The 18,787-nt window shown below is 33.4% G+C and overlaps 3 protein-coding genes across 7 annotated transcripts; 1 reads left to right on the forward strand and 2 right to left on the reverse strand.

Annotated features, from left to right (window-relative positions):
• Positions 1–134: 134 nt before the first annotated feature.
• On the forward strand, positions 135–1,089 carry LOC148178948 (cilia-and flagella-associated protein 96-like). Its single transcript, XM_088050495.1, has 4 exons — positions 135–248; positions 295–534; positions 579–795; positions 845–1,089. Exons 1-4 carry the CDS (start codon positions 139–141, stop codon positions 1,067–1,069), a joined length of 792 nt encoding a protein of 263 aa, XP_087906621.1. The 5' UTR covers positions 135–138; the 3' UTR covers positions 1,070–1,089.
• Positions 1,086–16,701, reverse strand: LOC148178949 (uncharacterized). 5 transcript variants are annotated; one of them, XM_088050491.1, is made up of 14 exons: positions 14,975–15,048; positions 14,785–14,871; positions 12,295–12,436; positions 11,870–12,034; positions 10,708–11,301; positions 10,001–10,117; positions 9,882–9,914; positions 7,536–7,623; positions 6,657–6,839; positions 4,867–5,064; positions 4,607–4,818; positions 4,204–4,555; positions 1,912–2,733; positions 1,086–1,783 (listed from the first exon to the last, which is right to left on the reverse strand). In XM_088050491.1, exons 2-14 carry the CDS (start codon positions 14,856–14,858, stop codon positions 1,464–1,466), a joined length of 3,300 nt encoding a protein of 1,099 aa, XP_087906617.1. In that variant the 5' UTR covers positions 14,859–14,871; positions 14,975–15,048; the 3' UTR covers positions 1,086–1,463. The 5 variants fall into 5 exon arrangements, with proteins under 5 accessions (XP_087906617.1, XP_087906619.1, XP_087906615.1 ...); XM_088050493.1 differs by lacking the exons at positions 14,785–14,871; positions 14,975–15,048 and adding an exon at positions 16,540–16,701; XM_088050489.1 differs by having other exon boundaries at positions 14,785–15,031.
• LOC148178950 (uncharacterized) lies at positions 2,741–4,168 on the reverse strand (the record flags this gene model as incomplete). Its single annotated transcript, XM_088031401.1, has 1 exon — positions 2,741–4,168. A coding segment is annotated over one exon (1,428 nt), but the record flags the coding sequence as incomplete, so codon positions are not given.
• Positions 16,702–18,787: the final 2,086 nt, after the last annotated feature.

Here is an 18,787-nt window from a genome sequence, read left to right on the forward strand (position 1 = left end):
CCAGACATTGAAAGAGTTGGACTCTTTAGTGAACTGCCTTACTTAACTGCACAAACTCGCCCAAAAAAGAAAACCGAGAGTAAGTCTTCCATTATCCAAACTTATTTTAATTTCACTAACTTAGGAGAGCCTCATAATATGTACAGCGAAGGAAGAAAAAGTAAAACTGGTACCCAACACGGCTATTTCGAAACCGAGTTCCGAAGAATCTTCTCAAAAGAAGCTATAAAAGGACGAGGACGGAAACCGTATTGTTCTTTGATTGCAAAGACTCTCTTTAAAATTATTTTTTAGAGGACCTCCACGGATGAAAAACGTGTCAGACCGTCCCTTTATGCCTCCCGCAGGATTTAAAACTCACTCTTGTCCTGGCGATTACTACGGTTCTTTCAGTGGAGTTATTCACACAATGGGTAACGAAAGGAGAAAACAGCCTCCCCGAAAATCATATGGAAGAAATTTGCTCGGTAATCCTGGAAAACTTGGAGGGCCAGGATATGCAGATATTTGCATAAATAAATTTCCGGAATATTCGTAATATCACGATTGGTTTAGTCAAAATTTACATTTATTTTCAGAGCTGATCGCTACGGTGTGAAACCCAAATATCCAATATATGGCAAAAATTTGGGTAGAGCCATAGTCCCTGTCCACTATCCGCAACCGTTTTTCGACAAGAATCCATTTGTGGAGCCTGCCAATATAAAACCTGGCCCAACATATGTGAGACCAAAAGAAAAAAAATATTTGATTATTCCTCCAGGCCATATAGTTCCTAGTGGTCCGGGAAAAAAGGTGCAGTGGTATAATACCTACTAGACAACTTTCATGATAAATTTTGTAGCAAGGTGGTTGTCACGGTGGTTGCTTTAATCCATTCCCGGAACATAAAGCTGATCGATATGGAGTTAAACCAAAAAACAAACCGGAAAAGGCCTTCGGACTTTCAGGGAATGGTTTAAAAAGTTATTACAATACTTCAATCTTATTTCAAAACGTGGACAAAAGAGTGAATGCAGTGAATTTTAAAGAGATTCAGCCAACATATAACAAATACTTAATAACTTAATTAAAACTCCGATTAATTAATTGCAGGTGTTCATTCAAAACTTTATTATATATTCACATTAAAATCGAACAGTTCTGTAGTGTGGCGTGAATAATAGCACTCAAAAAGCAAAAACTAGTTTAACTATTCAAAAAACGGTAGACACTTTAGATGACAAGTTTTAAAACGTTATTCAATCCGTTGTCGAGACTGAACTATGTCTGTTATATTATTACACGTGACGTGTTATTAGTACCAATCAAGTATATACATATTTAAAATAAAAATAACAAGACTATGGCTATGAATTCACACATCTCATTCTACAATCCCAAATGAAGAGATTGAGGCGAAATGAGTAATATAAATAACAGCAAAATAAACAAAAAATATATTCCACGGAGGACCAGTTTTCTTAAAAATCGGAGTAGGAAACGCCTGGTTTGTCAAATGTAATTGGTTTGTAGCAGGTGGTGTTTTGTCCCCATCCCCTTGCTGCAGTATTGTAGTTTTGCAAGGCACCGTAGTTAAATCTTGGGGGTGGTTGTGGAGGCCGCGCTGGTGCCACTGGAGATTGCGTTAGGAGAGTTGGCTGCGCGTTGTACACTGGGGCGCTGTGTAGCTCTGGCATTGGACTGTTGGTTTCTTTAGGAACATACACTTGTGGAGCAACGTTGGGCTTGTAGCTTGGAGATACAAGTGGTTTTGGTTTTGATCTTGGAAGAGTATTAGAGCCTACAATATTGATATAAATTACCACAAAGAAAGTTTTATTAAAGAAAAAAATTAATCTAACCATGGATGTTATAAAACAGTAAAGGGATTAATCAGACAGTGACATTAAGGGAACACTAGCTGCTTGCCTTCAATTCCTCTCTCGTTAATCTGCACTAAATTCTCTTCTTGAGAAGCAGAAGATGACTGAAATTGGGAGCTTTGGGAGGTGTATTTATAAAAGGAACTATTTTCGGATTGTAGCAAATTTGTTGATTGTTGAGGAGGATAATAATTTGTCTCAATTTTGGCATTGGACACATAATATAGATTATTAAATTCTTGTTCAGCTGATTTAAGAATGGCCTCTTGATTATTGATATTCAGCGTTGAGATATTTTGCTGCGACTGTGATTTCTCAACACCTTGTAATTTTTCAAATATTTTTGGTGAAGGTTCTCTTATCTGCTTGTAACGCATCACTGGCATCGAGGACTGTTCGAAATTTTTAATAAGAGATTTGACAGGAACTTGACAATAGTCTCCTTCGTTAACACTTACTTCTTCAACCTGCACATTACGTCCTTCAATGCGGTGAAGATTTTGTTTTAGCTGATTGCTAAACGCAGTATTATCAGTGTTCGATACAAAACACTGAGAAGTGAAATATTGTATCTCGTTGTCTTCAGGATAAACTACCTCTTCCTGGACAGTTTGATAATCCACATGGTACTCTCTTTCTTGCTTATAAAATATCTTTTCAACTTCTTCATTTTTACTGGGCCGGAGAGTTTCCACTTCAGTAGTTTCATTGTTTGTGAATTGCGTGGATAAGTTAGACTTTTCTGATTGTTGTTGTTCAGTAATAGTTTCAGTTTTTTCGATCTTGATTTTCGGTTCAATACCCAGATTTTTGTCGACTTGTTCAGTAACTTCGCGTGTTCTTTTGCCTTGAATTGATTTTTGTCGACCTGAAAAAGCTTTCTGTAATTCGCTATTTATGTTCGTTTGGCCAAAAATAGGACGTGCACCAATTATAGCTTCAGGCGGTTTTTTGTACTTTTGTGATTCTGTGTCTGCATTTTCGTTGGATTTTATAATGTTTCTTGTCACGGTAGAAACATTTTCAGATTTTGTTCTGCTTTGATTCTCTTCACTTTGAGTATTAAGTGAAGTTGGCTGTAGCTCAGTTTTAGCGGTCTCAGGAGCACTTTGATTTTCGGGAATTACTTGACCTTCTCTAACTTTTTTCATCCCCTGAAGAATTTTTGTAAATTCGTTATCTTCCTGTTTGACTTCATTCTTGATCTGTAAGTTTTCGGCGTTGTCGTAAGCCGCCTGAATGTTATGTAGCTCAGCAAAACACATTTGTTGAGTTTGAAGCACTTCATATTGATTTGTATTAGTAGCGACTGCTGATTTTTTAATCTGATCTTCAGATGCTTGAACTGCTTGGGTTGTTTTATCAGTCTTGGCCAATCCACTGTCTATTAATGGAGTTGCACTTCTTGATTTTGGAATAAAGATGGGATATGGAGAGCATGATCTACTTGCATTAAAATGTCCTTGACTCTCAAATACTTCTGACTGCAGACTTCTTAGGTCGCTAGTTGCGGAGAGAAAACTCTGTTCAATAACTTTCTGCTCTGAGCTTGGACGGGCGTATCCAAACTCGGGTTTCTGCGGTAAAACTGCAGGCTTTGGAAGTTGTTCGTTTAAAGTATATTTGTTAGTCAAAGAGACTTGTTCGTACTTCTTCATAGCAGTTGGGTTTATAAACGGGTCTTGAGGTTTCGCTAAATACTTACTAATATCAGGAATAGTGGGAAACGGTGCGTTTGTTTTTTCCACAACTCTTTCTTGTTCAATGCTTTCAAATGTTTCAGTTTTTGATTCGTTTACATTCTCAACACTTTCAATGGTGTTGAAAGTAATTTGAATCGGCTGAGGACTGACTCTCAATTGCACAATGTCTCGTTCTACAATTTCAGGATTAAATATAACGTCAGGAATTGCCGGAAATGGAGAAACAGGTCGAGCAGTCAAAGATTCCTTTTGTTGAACTTTCTGAATATCGCTTTCCATTAGTTCGAGTTCCAGCTTAACATCTGGGATAATTGGAAAAGGTGAAGCCGCTCTTTCAAGTTTTTGTTGCTGTAACAGTTTCTCTGCTTCTTTTTTAGGATCTATTTTAAGCGGTAAAAAGCTTGGGGTTACAGGGCGGGTTATTTGCGTTTCCAAAGGAGTTTCTGATAAAAGTTCAGGGTTAGCTGATACGTCTGCAATATCAGGAAAAGGCGAGATAGATCTCTCTTCTTGTGGAGCAGATGGTTTAATGATGTTAGTTAGTGCAAGGTTGATGCTACCTGTGGTAAAGCATGTAAAAGCATTAAAGTTGAGCAGCCTACAGTTGAATTATAACAATAATACGAAGCACTTACTGTATTGTTGTTGCTTTGGTGCTGGTGAGTTCCAAGCTTGTGGAACGGCTGGTTTGTATAAATCAACGTTGCTCACACCTTTTTGCAAATTATCCACAATCCTATTGATGCTGCTACTGTTATAGGCGGGATTGTGAGCATAAACTTTATCATTTTGCTTTGCACCAGTCCAAGTATCCAAAGTATCATTTTTAAGGGCAGCTTCGTAAGAACTGACGACTGGGGCGACATAACCCCCTTTTGAAGGCCAAGTTGGAGGAAGATCTTGGAACGCTGCATCCACTGATCCTGTTTCCAGAGCCGCATCCCATGGCGACTTCACCAGTTTTACACGAGGACGAGTAAATTTCTCCTACATAATCAAAATTGAACGTAAAGAAACGAGTTCAGGAAACAAAGTTACCTGAATTTCATCCAGTTTTTCTTTGTGTTGTATCCTCTGTACAGTTTCTGGCAAATATCCCGGTTGTGGCAAACTACTCAGTGGAGGTAGAGGCGACAGTATTGGTGTTGGTGATGGAGCTATGTCTGGTATGCATGCTGGTTTTGCTCCGTTTGTTTCACCCACAACCCATTTTTCTGAACGCTTGCGGCGTTTGGCAAACAGTTCCGCCCCTATTTGTTAAAAAAATAGAGAATTGCATGCTTTACGTGGTTTTTTACCTTTTCCTTTTGGTGAATTTAAGTCTTTGACTATTTCTAAGCAAAGATCTGGGGATAAAGCAGGTTCAATTGTGTATCCTTGTCTTCGTAACGAGTTTATATCCTGAACTTGACCAAGAGGGTTCATTACTAATTTTAGAGGATCTTTACTGTTTTCAGATGACTCTGAGATGAATTCTGAACTTTCCGTTGTGATGCCTATAAAAAGAAAATTACGATTCGAGTAATATTAAAGAAAGGTTTCTAGGATTTACTCTTAACGGATTACGTTTATTTAATACTTTTTGTTTACTTTCATATTGATTGATTGATTGATTGATGTGATTCAAGTTGCAACACAATTGTATTTGGTTATCGTATTTGGCCAATTGCTTTACTAGACATTTTTCTACGCTCAATCAAAACTGAATTGATGTAATTACTTAAACCATAAAACCTCTAGTTTAGTAATCATAGTTGTTTTATTACCTTATTAGTATTTTTGTTGACGGCACATGATTGTAGTGTTAATTACATTTTTATTTATAAGATTCTCCACACTTCAAACAAGGCCTTTTTCTTAGTATAAAACGCAATGAGTAAGCAATTTACACAGAAGCCTCTTTTGTTGTTTGTGGAAGTCTCTGATTATTGGCAATAAAATGACAATAAAATTAAATGGGTATGATGAGTAAAAATTAAAAAAATAAAAGTGATGTTGATCTGTGTAACTTTCATCCAATGGATTTTCCATGCGTCGTCATGAGAATAATAATAATATGTAGGTACCTATACTAAAATGATAACATAACTATTACGATAATTTTTTCTCAGGAATTTTTCTTTCTACAATAATTTTGGAATATTGCCCATCAAAATTGAGGATGCTGCCTAGAAAACATTTTTCAAAACTGAACTCTTTTTTCGATTCCTCCACAATTTAAAGAATTGCGGTGAACATTCTGGTTTTCTATTATTGAAAACACAGATAGTGCGGTATTCCGACCGTAAAGATTTGTCCTAGTAACATTTTTATTTATACACCTACAGACAATCCATACAAATTGCAAGGATGTTTTCCATGGCGCGAATAACGTCGTTCGAAGTTAGCCAATTCTGCTACCGGCTGTGAAATTTTCCGTGAAGAAAAGTTCAAAAGTATACGAGCAAGCATCTCTTTCCAGGACGTGATTAAACATGACATTTGAGTAAACAATGAAATAAGAAACATATCAGACACAGTTTACAGAACTTCACATAAAACCAACTAACCTTCAGATCAAAAATAAAAAAAATAGGGAAACGGACCACGACAAGTCTCCAAAATTAGAATCAATCGAGTTTCGAATAATAATAATCGATGTGCGAAGCGACGCAATATTCCAGAGTTTCCGTGTGGATCTAACGTTTGTATAAACAGCTACACATTATCTGAAGATATTTTGGTACATGGACGGAGGCAGAGTTACGCAATACTCTGATGGATATGGCAGAACGCCAGATTTGCTCATTTGTTTTTACTTCCGGACTATCACGATATCTTTACGCACCATGTCCGAAGTGTTGCGAAGAAGAGAAATTAGCTTCTGACACGTTTTCATCTAAATTTGAATAAATGGGCCACCCAATAGAGGTACTTTAGTTTGCACTAACGTCACATTTATCTTATGCATTATAAAAATATCCTGATTCGAAGCTAAATTTCACGCTAATTTATAAACCAATTTGTGAAGCAATCTATTTGGAACAGGAAACTGGCGTTAACAGATCACAGGAAATCGGGATAAACAGTGATTGATAGAAAACCGTACCATCTCCTTCATGCACCCATTTGACTGATCTCTTCTTGCGATTCACGTACATCGATTGTCCTTTGCTACTTTGGTTGCTGATGTCACTCAAAGAGCTGGATATTCTTTTGGCCAGTTGGACTTGTTCCTCAACGGTTGGATGGACGCCTTTCGCGTAAAAAGCCGACGATGCAAACATTTTCCCTGAAACAATGTCATTTTACGTAGTCAGATAAAATTTATAGGCATTACTAAAATAAAATCAGAAATGTTACACCTCATTAATAAAACTCAAGTCGCTATGTAGCGCACTGTTGTAACTTTCAAACAAATTTATTAATACTTGTAATCTCTTTCTATGTATAAAATGGTAGTAATTTATTGCCATATTTCACCGGCCGGTTTGTAATATATTTTAGTATGAAAATTTGAAAGAAATAGACAACGAAAATACACACATTACGCGATTCTTTAAATATCCAGGAACTGAGCGGTGGAGAGATCATTCATTATTGTGTTTGTATTTAGCAAATGATTTTCATTATTTATTATTCTGAAGGTAATTTTTGTCTCCTCTTTGTCTTTATTTTTACAAAATTTGACATTGCAAAGAAAAAGTCTAATCGTAATAATTGTGGTGTCAAATTTAGGTATGGAAGTATAAAAACCAAATGTTTTATTTCGTTTATGATTTATGAAATACTGAACGAATGTTTTTTTTTTCAGAAAAGAACCGTCTGGACGCCTACACAGTGCGTTGCCTAATAACTAAAAATAAAATTTTCTTTTTTTCAATAAAGAAAATCTACAATGAAGATATGACTATGGATAAAAAGTCAGACATAGCACAGAGTATAAGAGTTACTCTTAATTACATTGGATTTTATTCTTTATACTCACTTTGTTTGTTGGGTTGTATTTGCTCTCCATCAGCAGGTGTGAAAATCTTTTCAAGATTAATGGGTTTTGGTGGAGGTGCATTTTCATCCTGCAAATAAAATACAATAAATTAACTTGTATTACTTGCAATTTTGTCGATATTACTTCAAAATGCACATGTTTCTCGTACTTTTTATTACGATATATTTCTGTCTTGTTGTACACATTTGTTTCTGTTGTTCGTTGACTGTCATGAACGAAACAAATTTGACCCCCCAAAAACATTTTTAAATGCAAAAATATAAAAATAACTACTGCTAATCGTCAATTGGCGTACATTCAAAACAACAAATGAGTTATTTCAGTGACTGCAATTATGCGAAAATTCGAAAATGCGTTCGTATGTTTGGAATGTTTCAGGAACGGACCGAATGAAACTGAATCGAAGTCTGGAGAGACCAGTGTTTAAACGCACACTCTGTCGAAAGCCAGACTTAAGTTTATGATTGTTTGAAGATGAGCCACTTACCAGTCCAACCTTGAAAACTCTCTGGGTTAAATTTGTTAAAAAGACCCTTTTTTGAGGGTCTTTTCGATCTGAAGGTCTAAATCCACGGCCGGAATCAACAATTCCTGAAGCGCTTAAAGACTTTTGGAGAGGGAAGCTTGATGTTGGTTTTGGCCACGATGGCGTTGTAGGTTCAGATGATGGTATAAATTTGGTGGTGGCGCTTTTGCTCAAGTTGTAAGAACTTTTTTTGGTCATGGAGTACATGCTTTCACTTTTAGTGTCCACAATTTTATTTAGCAACCGCATGGTTAAAAAAGTTCTGTCACAAGATAATTAGACTTTGGCAAAGAAATTCTATAAAATTACATTCTCATTTGCCAAACAATGGAGTCATAATTGCGTTTTTAGAATAGATTCACGCATGCTAATAGTTAAAAATATGCCTGTTTTGTGTATTTTTAAATATGTTTGAAGGCGGCGGAAGTAATGCACAACACCTAAAATAATAAATAAATTTATTTTGATATGTAGCAGCTTGAAAGAAAAATAAATTTATGCAAGCGTTAGTATGCGCAGTTTATGTGAGTGATATTTACTAGAATGGTTTACACACTTGTATGCAAATATATTTAGTTTGTCCTAAATACTGCAAAAGTTTTTCATTGATTCCTTTGCCAAATCTAACGTTGCTGCAATTGGTGCATATTTTTGATATCCGACGAAAATCGTTGCACTTACACAACACACGATATCAACACTATAAATTGCTCGCAGAAACTATTGATATAAGAAACATGTTAAGTTGATAAGACGTTGTGGGCATGAAATTACAACAAAGTACACGTCTCGAAATAATCTGCTAGGAGAGAGAACGAATTTGGTAAGTGTCTGGATCACTTCCAAAAATATCTGTTGTGGTTATCAACGATCAACGTTATTTAATTTAAATGTTCGGTAGAAAAGGTGCCAGCCTAAAAGCTTGTTGTATATTTGTCGTCAGTCATTCTCAGATTTTGGCACTAGAAGTAGCATTCATATGAATATTATTTAATGAAACTGTTTTATTGTCAAAAAAACGTAAAAGGGGCAATTAAAAAGAAAAAAAATTTTAAACTACATATTATTTGTAATGTGCAAGAACATTATATGTATGCAGATTTGATTATTTGTTTATATTTAACAATTTCAATTGTTTTTATTTTATAATAAAAAAGTTGTATATAGGCAACCAACATTTCCACAAAAAATGTACATGTGGAGATCGAACATGTGTTTTTATGAGGTATATTTTATTTTAGGCATGGAATTAATTAATTAAATTAATTTGAATTTCTTTGTTATTAAAACCTTATTAATAGTCTAATTAATAAAATTTAATTTAGATTTTAGATAAAGTTTAACATATCCGTTACTAACGGCGTCGTAAAAGTCACAGATCAACACAGTTGAAAGGGATCAAAAAGATATAGCCCATCCAGACATAAACAAACCTAATAAAAATAAGTGCTAACAATTAAAATTAAAATTATTAAATGTAGACAATAAAAATACGAACTGTTGATACTGAAAACCATAAAATTAATTAAGTAAATAAGCACACGACGTCTGAAAGAATACTTCTGCAAGCAGGTGTGATATAAACGTCTGGGACTTTCCGGGTCACACTTAATATTAGTTTTATTTATGATTGTAATTTAGACCACCCAACAAGACAGAAAACGAAGAAATCTCGTTTTTAAACTATACTATAATTATACGTTATAAATTGTGTCAATTGCTTTAAAAGCAGGTTGAGTTTTAAATTTGTATTCAAAATAATATCAGGTTGCTCTCTAATTGCAAATTTTATTTCTTACCTGAAAATGGCCACCACTCAACTCTTGGGTAATCTGAAATTAATTAGGAATTTAAACAAGGCTCTTTAATGTTAAAAAATAAGATGTGTAAGAAGAAAATGAAGTGTAAATAAGTGTACCTTTGAAAAATCCACATAATTGAATGAGTTTTCAGTGGGCAAAGACAAGGGGCGTTGTTTGGGCAACACTGAAGGCAAATGAGCAATCCAATTGTCTTTGTTGGATCGCTTTCCGTTCTACAACATTGACATGCAAATCGAGTTACAGCTTTAATGTGTTATGTTTGTGCAGATGCAGATGTTGAAAAGACACAAAGGGGTTTAAAATGTTTTAAAACACACTTAAGTATGAAACAAGAACATTGATACATAAATATTAGCAAAATTAAAAAAAAAACCTCAGTCGTAGTGAAAACCATGACTTTTAACGGTTTTAACGTCTTTGAAATATGTTTTTTTAATTTTGATTGTGATATTAGTTTTAATTTTAGTGGTCAGTCAAATACAACTTTAATTCTGTATTTTTTGCTTTTAGTAGGGCAGTACAGTGCGTAAAATATAAGAAGCTAAAAATAGTTTGTCATTAAATCAATTATTTATTTCATGTTATATTTTTAGTTGCTATTTGTCTGTAATTGACTGGCCATTACAATTATGACAAATAAACCGATAACAGGGTAAAAGCAATAATTATTTTACAACTTTTCAATAAAATGAACAATTTTCTGTTTTTATAAAGCCTAATTAACTTTCCCTTCACCTATTTTTGAAAACGTTATTATTGCTTTAACGCCCAACCACATAAAACCAGTAGTTAAAAGACAAACCTCTTTTACGTATGATTGCGATTCCAAACTTTGTTCAAACGAGTACGATGTGCTATTACCATCTACTCTCTTTTCTTGCGTGTATGATTCTTTCAACTCTTTATCTTTTTCCGCATATCTATCTAAATCAGATATAATTTCCTTGAGAGAATTTTTGATTTTTTCTTCCTTTATTTCTGCTTTTTGTGAATTCGTACACATTCCATTTGAAGTAATATTCGCAAGATCTAAGGGAGGAAGTGGTTCTAGTGCTTCCACAGGTACGTAATCAGGAGGAAATCCATTATTAACACTTGTTTCTTCTTGAACTTTGATGCCTGCACTTACATGACTTTGTTCTCCGTTAGTCGTTGTTTCACTTTCGTTTTGTTGTACTTGTAAGACCGTTTTTTCTGCTTGTCTAGTTAATTCGAAAGATTTAAGAGGCTCAAACGGCTTGATTGGTTCAAATGGTTTCAAGGGTTCAAAAGGTTTCACTGGTTCAAAAGATTTGATGGGGTCTAAAGGTTTGTAAATGTTGCTTGTTGATGTTTCTGACGTTGTTTCAATTTGTTCGTCTGACTGAGTCGTTGCTGGGACTGAGGTTTCCGTTTCCTACGATTAATGATTTTGTAAACTGGCGGTTTTAAGGTGTAGGTGACTATGAACTGAAGCTTCAAAACGTTATGTTTTTGTTTAAGTGTAAGGATGAGAAGCTATATAGAACTGAGCGCCTGAAAGCTCGTATAACATTTTGAAGCTCAGTGCCTGGAAATAAACGAACAGACAAGTTTAAAATAAGTTTATTGTAAAACTTTTACAAGTAAAGACAATAGTGGCAAAAACAATCCTAGTGAAACTATCAAAAAAGCGTCAGTTCTATATAACTTTCAATTACCTACGCAAAAACATCTAATTTATTGTCTTTTCCTCTTGTATCACATGCTGTTATAGTGTGTTGTATAGGTAGTAATAAATGCCTCAAAAATCAAAAATTATAAAAAAATATGTCCTGTGTCAAAAATTGTAGCTGATATTTTAGAATGTTATATAGATTTACCCATAACGATAGTTTGAAAGCACGAGGTAATTTCGTTTATTATTAATTTTAACCTTCAAAAACATATTCTTCAACTTCTTCAGAGGAAAAACTCTGCGAAGAAGAAAAAGAAGAAGTGGTTACCTTGCGGCTTTCAGAGACAGACTGTGCAAGAGACTGAGATTGAACGACGCTGCAACTACTTTGGATGTTTTTAGAAGCGTTTTCTTCCACGATGGATGTGTTGGAAGTACCTTTAAATTCGGCGGATTTCTCTGAAACTTTTGTGTGACCAAGATCTTTCGACACCTGAAAAAATTAAATATTATTCCATATTATTAGCGTGTAACATCTGGCTCATGTAAATCACATCCTCAACAACTTAAATTACTACAAATCTTGCATCCACCAACAAGCGCTATGAATTCTCCGGTTGACACATTAACGCACCTTTTAATTGGCTTTTACTACCTGTGCCAAGGCAAGTGTTGTCTGCATTAATAAGGTGTTGGGATATGAAGTAGAAAGAAAACCTAACAAATCGTGAAATACAATTACACATGACCTACCTCAGAGAGCGTCGTTTCTTCACTGGATTCTTGTTCCACTTGTCTGTTTCCTGAACCGACTACAGAAACCTGAGTGTCAGACATTTTTACAGATGTTAGGTCGCCTCCGTGGATATTTTTGCCTCTTTCGGCGTCAGAATTTCTGTAAATAAAGTACACAAATAAAACAGAATTCAAGCTGTACGCGGATATTACACAAAATAATGTTGTCTTTTAATCCTAATTACGTTGCTAAGAATAGTTTTTTCGAGAGGTTCAACCATACGAAAAAACACTTACGATGTATCTACAACTGTCTATCTGGCAACTTTCCAGACTGGATCCAGCTTCACCCGTAAATAAAACTGGGTAGTGGCGATACTTTGTCCATGGCAGATTCGAACGGTATTGCCAAAACTTAATAACATTTTATACGATGGAATTAGCCTCGAATGCAATGCAAAAATGGGGAAATTCCAAAATTTGTCGCTTCCGGTTTAAAATCTTGAAATTTGCCATTGTTAATTAATAACTAAGACTAAATTAGTAACCTTCTTTATTATGATTGCTATAACATTAAAATTATTAGTGTTACAAACTCTAATACAATTTTTTTTGGACAATTTTTAGTTCGCCTTCATAGGTACTAAAAAATTCAAAATTTGTCTTGTTTGACCGACAAATTTGCAATTTGTCAGAGTCAATAACTCCAAGTTACTAATATCCCCAAATTTGATTGCTGTGGCGTTAAAATTACCAGATTTACAGCTCTTAACATATTTTTTCAGAAAATTTTGGTTTTACCTACTCAAAATCAAAACAATCCAAAATTAAAATCCTTTAAAATTTTGTAATTTAGCATGATTAATAAACAAGTTTCAAGTTTGGTTGCTCTGACGTTAAATTTGCCAGAGTTACATGTTTCTATTAAAAAAATATGTATGTTTATTTTTTGTTCATCCTTAAAATAAAAAATTTCAAAATTTGCTCTATTATTTTGAAATTATTATTAATTAAGACCACATTAGTAACCTCCTTAACTTTGATTGCTGTACTGTTAAAATTACTAAAATTTCAAAAGCTAATAGCTTTTTTTTGAAAAATTTTGGTACATCCTCAAAATCGAAACAGCTCAAATTGAAACAAAAAACTTCCTTTAAGATTGTAGACTCAGATATCTAAATTTTTTCTTTGTTTGACCGAATTTTAAAAATTTAAATGTCTTTGCAATTAAAAGCATTGTTTATGTTTATTTATATTCGTATCTACTCATATTTCCAGTAAAACTTTCAAAACTTTTCTTAGTTGAAGTTGGAATTACATGCTCTTAAAATTTGACGTTTTTTTTGTCCTGATTAATAGATTTATTAGTAAAATTATATAGTATGGTCTTAAAAAACAATTTTTATTTACAGAGCCTGAATTAGCAACGAAAAAATATACTACTTTCAATCGCCGAAATTTTAATCTCTAAAACCAAAAAAAAAATTTGAGAGTTAATTCTGGTAATAAAGAAAGCCGAAAGTCGTTAAAAAAGTCGTAAACATTTTTCGACTTGCCATCGAAACGGCGTTAAATGAGGCGTCCTGAAACGAGGTCTTTATTTTTACTTCCTATGTTATCATCGTATATTTAGAACAATAAAAGAAATAGCTTACATAACGCAGAAACAAATCGACAATAAGTTTTGGCAGGTTACTCAATATTATAAACATTTGCTTGGTAAGAAACTTCATTATCTGTTAGTTAAAGTCAGAAACGGTTTCCAGGCAGTAAAATTTATGTGATCTATATTTTGCAATAACTTTCTTGGAACAACTTATAAATGGCATCAGTGTGGCAATGTTTTTCTGGATTCCACTTTAAAAGTGCATTAACTTTAGTCCCTATTAAAATATCGTTTTTTTATTTGGTAAAAATAATTTTATGATAGGACATCACGGGATGAGATTACGAACAGGTGTAAACGTTACCTTTGCAATATATCCCAACACGCATAGGCTATGATAAAAAGCCTTGCAAATCTGTCATCATTTCTGTAATTATAAAAATAAGACTGTTAATAAGTTTAAATCGACTGTTATGGAAAATTGGCCAAATAAGCGTTTCCGGATACTAAAATATCTCACAAATGGGATAGATCTAATACGAACGTTGACAGAAAACCACAAACATAGGATGAATTAAACACGTCGAAAATAGAAGCAGTTTCCTATGTTTTGACGTGACTTCTTCGTGGAGCTTAGCACAAGGACGTGGACAAATTGCAATGTATTCCGTATTAGAGCCTAGAGACAAATTTAATACAAACTACATCTTAGATCACATAACGACGACGAATGTTAATTGGCACGGATCGTGCACATCGTCAAATGTAAGACGATTTAGCATTGAATACATTCTATTTTTAATTCGTATATCACTGAATAAGTGATGGATTTATTGGTGAGATTTCAAGAGGAAATCTCGATTTAATTAGAGAATAAGGAGAGATAGAAAGAACCAACTTACCCTTGTACAGCATTACCACCGAAAAACAGTCTGTACAACAAAAGTTTAAAGTATTCAAACCATTCTCTCAACATGTTGCCATTTCACCTAGAAAAAGGGACACTTAAAAAGCAAAATAGAAAAATCTCTGCCAAGGAAAGAGTGACGACCTGGACTAATTCCTTTAAAAAATAGAAGCAGTGCTTCTTACACATAACAGTTTCATCGCGGTCTTACAAGTTTTTACACACAACTACTTCAGGTGGCTGTCGCGACATCCAGGGCGAACCAGGAGCCAAATCGAGACACCACAGGAAGCGCATGTCACGAACCTTACAGCATGGACGACAATAAAGCATAATCATTTTTTCTAACAATAAGTAAAGTTCCTAGAATAAAAAATAGCGCAACCGGACATTGAAAGATGAAGTAAAGACGCCTTTCCGCTGTAACCTGCCAAATCTTTGGGTAAACTCAAGAAAAAAAGCAATGGAACCCTGGAAATTATCAAATTTAGTTTGGATCAAAAATAGGCGGTGAAAATAAACCTTGGTTTGTTCTCTAAGCAAAGTCAATTTACTTTTAGAATTAGAGAGGATCTTTAAATATTTCTTGCATTTATGTGCGTCATTAACGACTCAATTAATTGTGTGTCAATTTTGGGACGTTTCAGAGACACGCATTTTGTTTAATGTGAGCCTTTCACAGAGTTAAGAGCAAATTTTTCTCCTATCTAAACATCACGCATTCTTTTTGAACAATAAATATGTCACAACGGGCACGTCATTGAGGTAAACACAACCTGCCTGCCAAACATTTCTGGTAAAGGTTAATGTAATTGGAGCAAGATAGTGCAATTAATGTAAAATCTCCCACAAAGATTTTATTGCAAAATATGACATCCTGAGGACGTTCCATGCAACGTCTGCGACATATAAAATTTTTCATTGTCGGCAAATATTTGTATTTTTAGCAAGGAATTCTTTCGTCAACACATGTGTTCTTGCAAATCATGGCCAAGTGCCAGATTGGCTTATCTGTGAGAACAATCGTTAAGTGATACTTAAATCCTAAATTCAACATGATCAGACAAATATAAAGAAAAACCCCAAGAAGAAGTGAGCAAAAACAATTTGTTAATTGTAAAAACACACGCCTTGCATACTCCATAAATATCTTTTCGAAATAATAGATGAGTAAGACTACATTACAAAATGTTTAGATTCACCAGAATGGTAGTTGTTTGCTCCAATTAAAATAACATTTGGCGGGTAAAGAAGTCGGTATTCTATTTCAGCAAGCGAGGTTCCGTTGTTGTGGTCGCTACATACTTTGCCAACATTTTCTCAAAGATAAATAGCGTGAACATGAAAATTTTAAAGCAATTACACTTCTATTTGCAAAATTAATAAAGATTTTGCGTTAATTTTGGTTGCGTTTTGATGCTTTTTTGCTTTTAGTAAATTATTAGTGTCTAATTTAAAATATCAGACGGTCATAAATAAACGTGGTAGGAACGCTGAGGGGAACTTGTTTTTGTCAGTATCGTGAATACGTTTCCAATATTTTAAATCCAACCAATTGTTAGAATAAAGTTTTTAGTAATTGCAAAACGACAAATAATTGTTGCAATAAATTAAATGACGCTCGCCCTTCTGAATTATCGAGGATCAAATGTTGTTAAAAATGTTGCAGATGATGTTATTGGTATTATTTATTCAGGCAAAAGCTATGTTATGTCATGTGAGTAAAGCTGCATTAAGTCATGAGACTTACTTTTATGAAAACGGACACAGTTGGAAATTCAGTGATGTTAGCAGTGTTTAAAGAGGCCGGCAGATGACTAATTTCGTGAAGGCGTCGGTGCTGACCGACGTCCAAACCGATTCACGCCGATACCACCCGCAGACGACCGACAAGCGACAATATTTTCAGTAATTTTGCAGGTTTTATTGTCTTACTTTCCGAAATATCCGCAAATAAAACGAAACTAAAGTCGCTACTTATGTTTTCAGTTATTTTAAGACAATTAATCAGTTCGGTTGAGACGCTCTACAATGCATGAGCTAAAATATCATTCTGAGATTTTTCATGTTTATAATTATTATTCTCATTTTATTTTGTGGTACAAACAACAATAAAAGTTTGATTATTATTAGTAAAAATTTAAAAAGTACAACGGCAACGCTAGAATACAACAATCTCAGAATGGACTGTAAATACTTAATAATAATTATGTTGTTTAACTGTTTTATTTTCTGGACGATTGTTTTGGCGCCGCATGCACACTAAAGTGTTGCCAGAAATTGTTCGATTGTTTTAGAAATGAGCTTTTTTAAGTGTGTAGTACATACATATATAAAATATTACTTCTGAACCCGACAATTAAGAGCCTGAAAAACAAAGTATATTCCTAAAAGTTTACATGTTTTCTGAAAGTAAACAACTAAAAAGACCTAAAATCCATCAAAAATTACTAATTTTTAGGCACCCCAAAAATAAACAAATGTCAATAGACCACTAGAAATTGGATACACGAAAAATTGTGGAAAATCATCCAAAATCAAGCATAATTGCCTCAAAAACAACCCAAAATGGCTTTTTTATTTCTGGACCAAACCAATTAGCACATGCAATAATCATTGGAAAACGACTGAAAAAAAGCCAAAAGTCGTTTTCAAGTTTTAAGCGAGTATAGTACACTTTGTTGTACAAATTAAATTGCCAACAAATTTTAAAGTTCTGTATTTCATTGGTCAGTGAAAATAATGTAAATTGAAATAGATTTTTTTAAAGAGTCTTAAAAATAAAGTTTGTAATTTGTAATTTTTTGCGTGCTTTCACTTCATAAAAGTAGACATACAAACAGAGTTAATCGAAGCAATGTGTAGAAAAAAATGTTTTTCTCACAAAATTAAATTCTCAAGTACTTAAATAAATAACTACTTAAAAAAGTGAAAGTCTTTTAACTAAAAATAAAAGACAGAAGAGCACTTTTGTGTGGCGAATTTACTTTTTGGTTGTTGTTGATAAAAAAACAAACTAAATATTTAGAGTAAAGTTCTATTCATAAATTTCAAAATTATAAATTTATTGGAAAAGCTGAACCATAATTAGAATATAATAGCAAACTACAAATTAGATACTAAAATTTAAGCAGGAACTAAACCAAAATAGTTTAAAATGGTTTAAAATTTGGTAGTTTTCAAATTTTTAAATTTTTGGGATTCCAGAAATATTCTTATTTTTTGGCGTTTGCGTTTTTATTATTAACTTTCAAATTTGTTTTATTCTCATAAATTTTAGAGAATTCGATAATAGACAAAAAGATGGACAAAAAAGAGAAACAGAAATTCCTACTAGTCAGATATAAAAAACAGTACGTAGAAATGAAAAAATGTAGAAGAAATAAAGAATCAAAATACATTCTCAAAATATAAAATTAAAACAGGAGCAAAAGTTGAAGAAGATAAAAACAGATAATGAAAACAAGAAACACAGTTTTTAGTAAAGTTTAGTAAACGCCTATTTTTTAAATCAAAATGTAGTTAAAAAACATCTACTTCTTGAAGGATCGTAGATAAAAAACAAAAGAAACGTTTTTTAGAAATCAAGTTAAAATCTTAAGTAGGCAACTAAACATACAAATGTAAATTAAGAGTTAGCTACATAATAGTTCATTCATTAAACGCTTAATGATATTTTAACAATATTAGCAAGGATATTAGTCACTTTTTGTTGTTAATAATAATACATGTTCCAAGCGACGCAAGTCACAAAATATTTTACAAAAAGCGTTTCTAAAAAAACAATTTATTTTTTAACTTCAATAATGTTTTTTAACAGATACAGGACCTAATAATTAAATATTATTATTGATTGTTACTAAAATAATTTAGTTTTTGGAAAAACAGGCACATGCCATTTTAACAACAAATTAAACATTAAATTAACAGATAAGTTTTATTAACATAATTCTAAATTTCATTACAGTTGCTTACTTTAGATCTACAGGATTTATACC

Source organism: Gnatocerus cornutus, chromosome 2 (assembly GCF_029298725.1).
Source record: "Gnatocerus cornutus isolate USDA-ARS CGAHR chromosome 2, icGnaCorn1.1, whole genome shotgun sequence".
NCBI lineage: Eukaryota > Metazoa > Arthropoda > Insecta > Coleoptera > Tenebrionidae > Gnatocerus > Gnatocerus cornutus.

Bases quoted from the DNA above. Each gene is read 5' to 3' on its own strand.
- LOC148178948 (XM_088050495.1), top strand. From the start codon at position 139: ATGTACAGCGAAGGAAGAAAAAGTAAAACTGGTACCCAACACGGCTAT. The intron at 249-294 runs GTATTGTTCTTT...ATTATTTTTTAG, and splicing joins AAAGGACGAGGACGGAAACC to AGGACCTCCACGGATGAAAA. The intron at 535-578 runs GTAATATCACGA...ATTTATTTTCAG, and splicing joins AATAAATTTCCGGAATATTC to AGCTGATCGCTACGGTGTGA.
- LOC148178949 (XM_088050491.1), bottom strand. From the start codon at position 14,858: ATGTTGAGAGAATGGTTTGAATACTTTAAACTTTTGTTGTACAGACTG. The intron at 10,118-10,707 runs GTTTGTCTTTTA...TCAATGTTGTAG, and splicing joins CGCAATCATACGTAAAAGAG to AACGGAAAGCGATCCAACAA. The intron at 5,065-6,656 runs GTACGGTTTTCT...TTCTTTTTATAG, and splicing joins ATGGGTGCATGAAGGAGATG to GCATCACAACGGAAAGTTCA.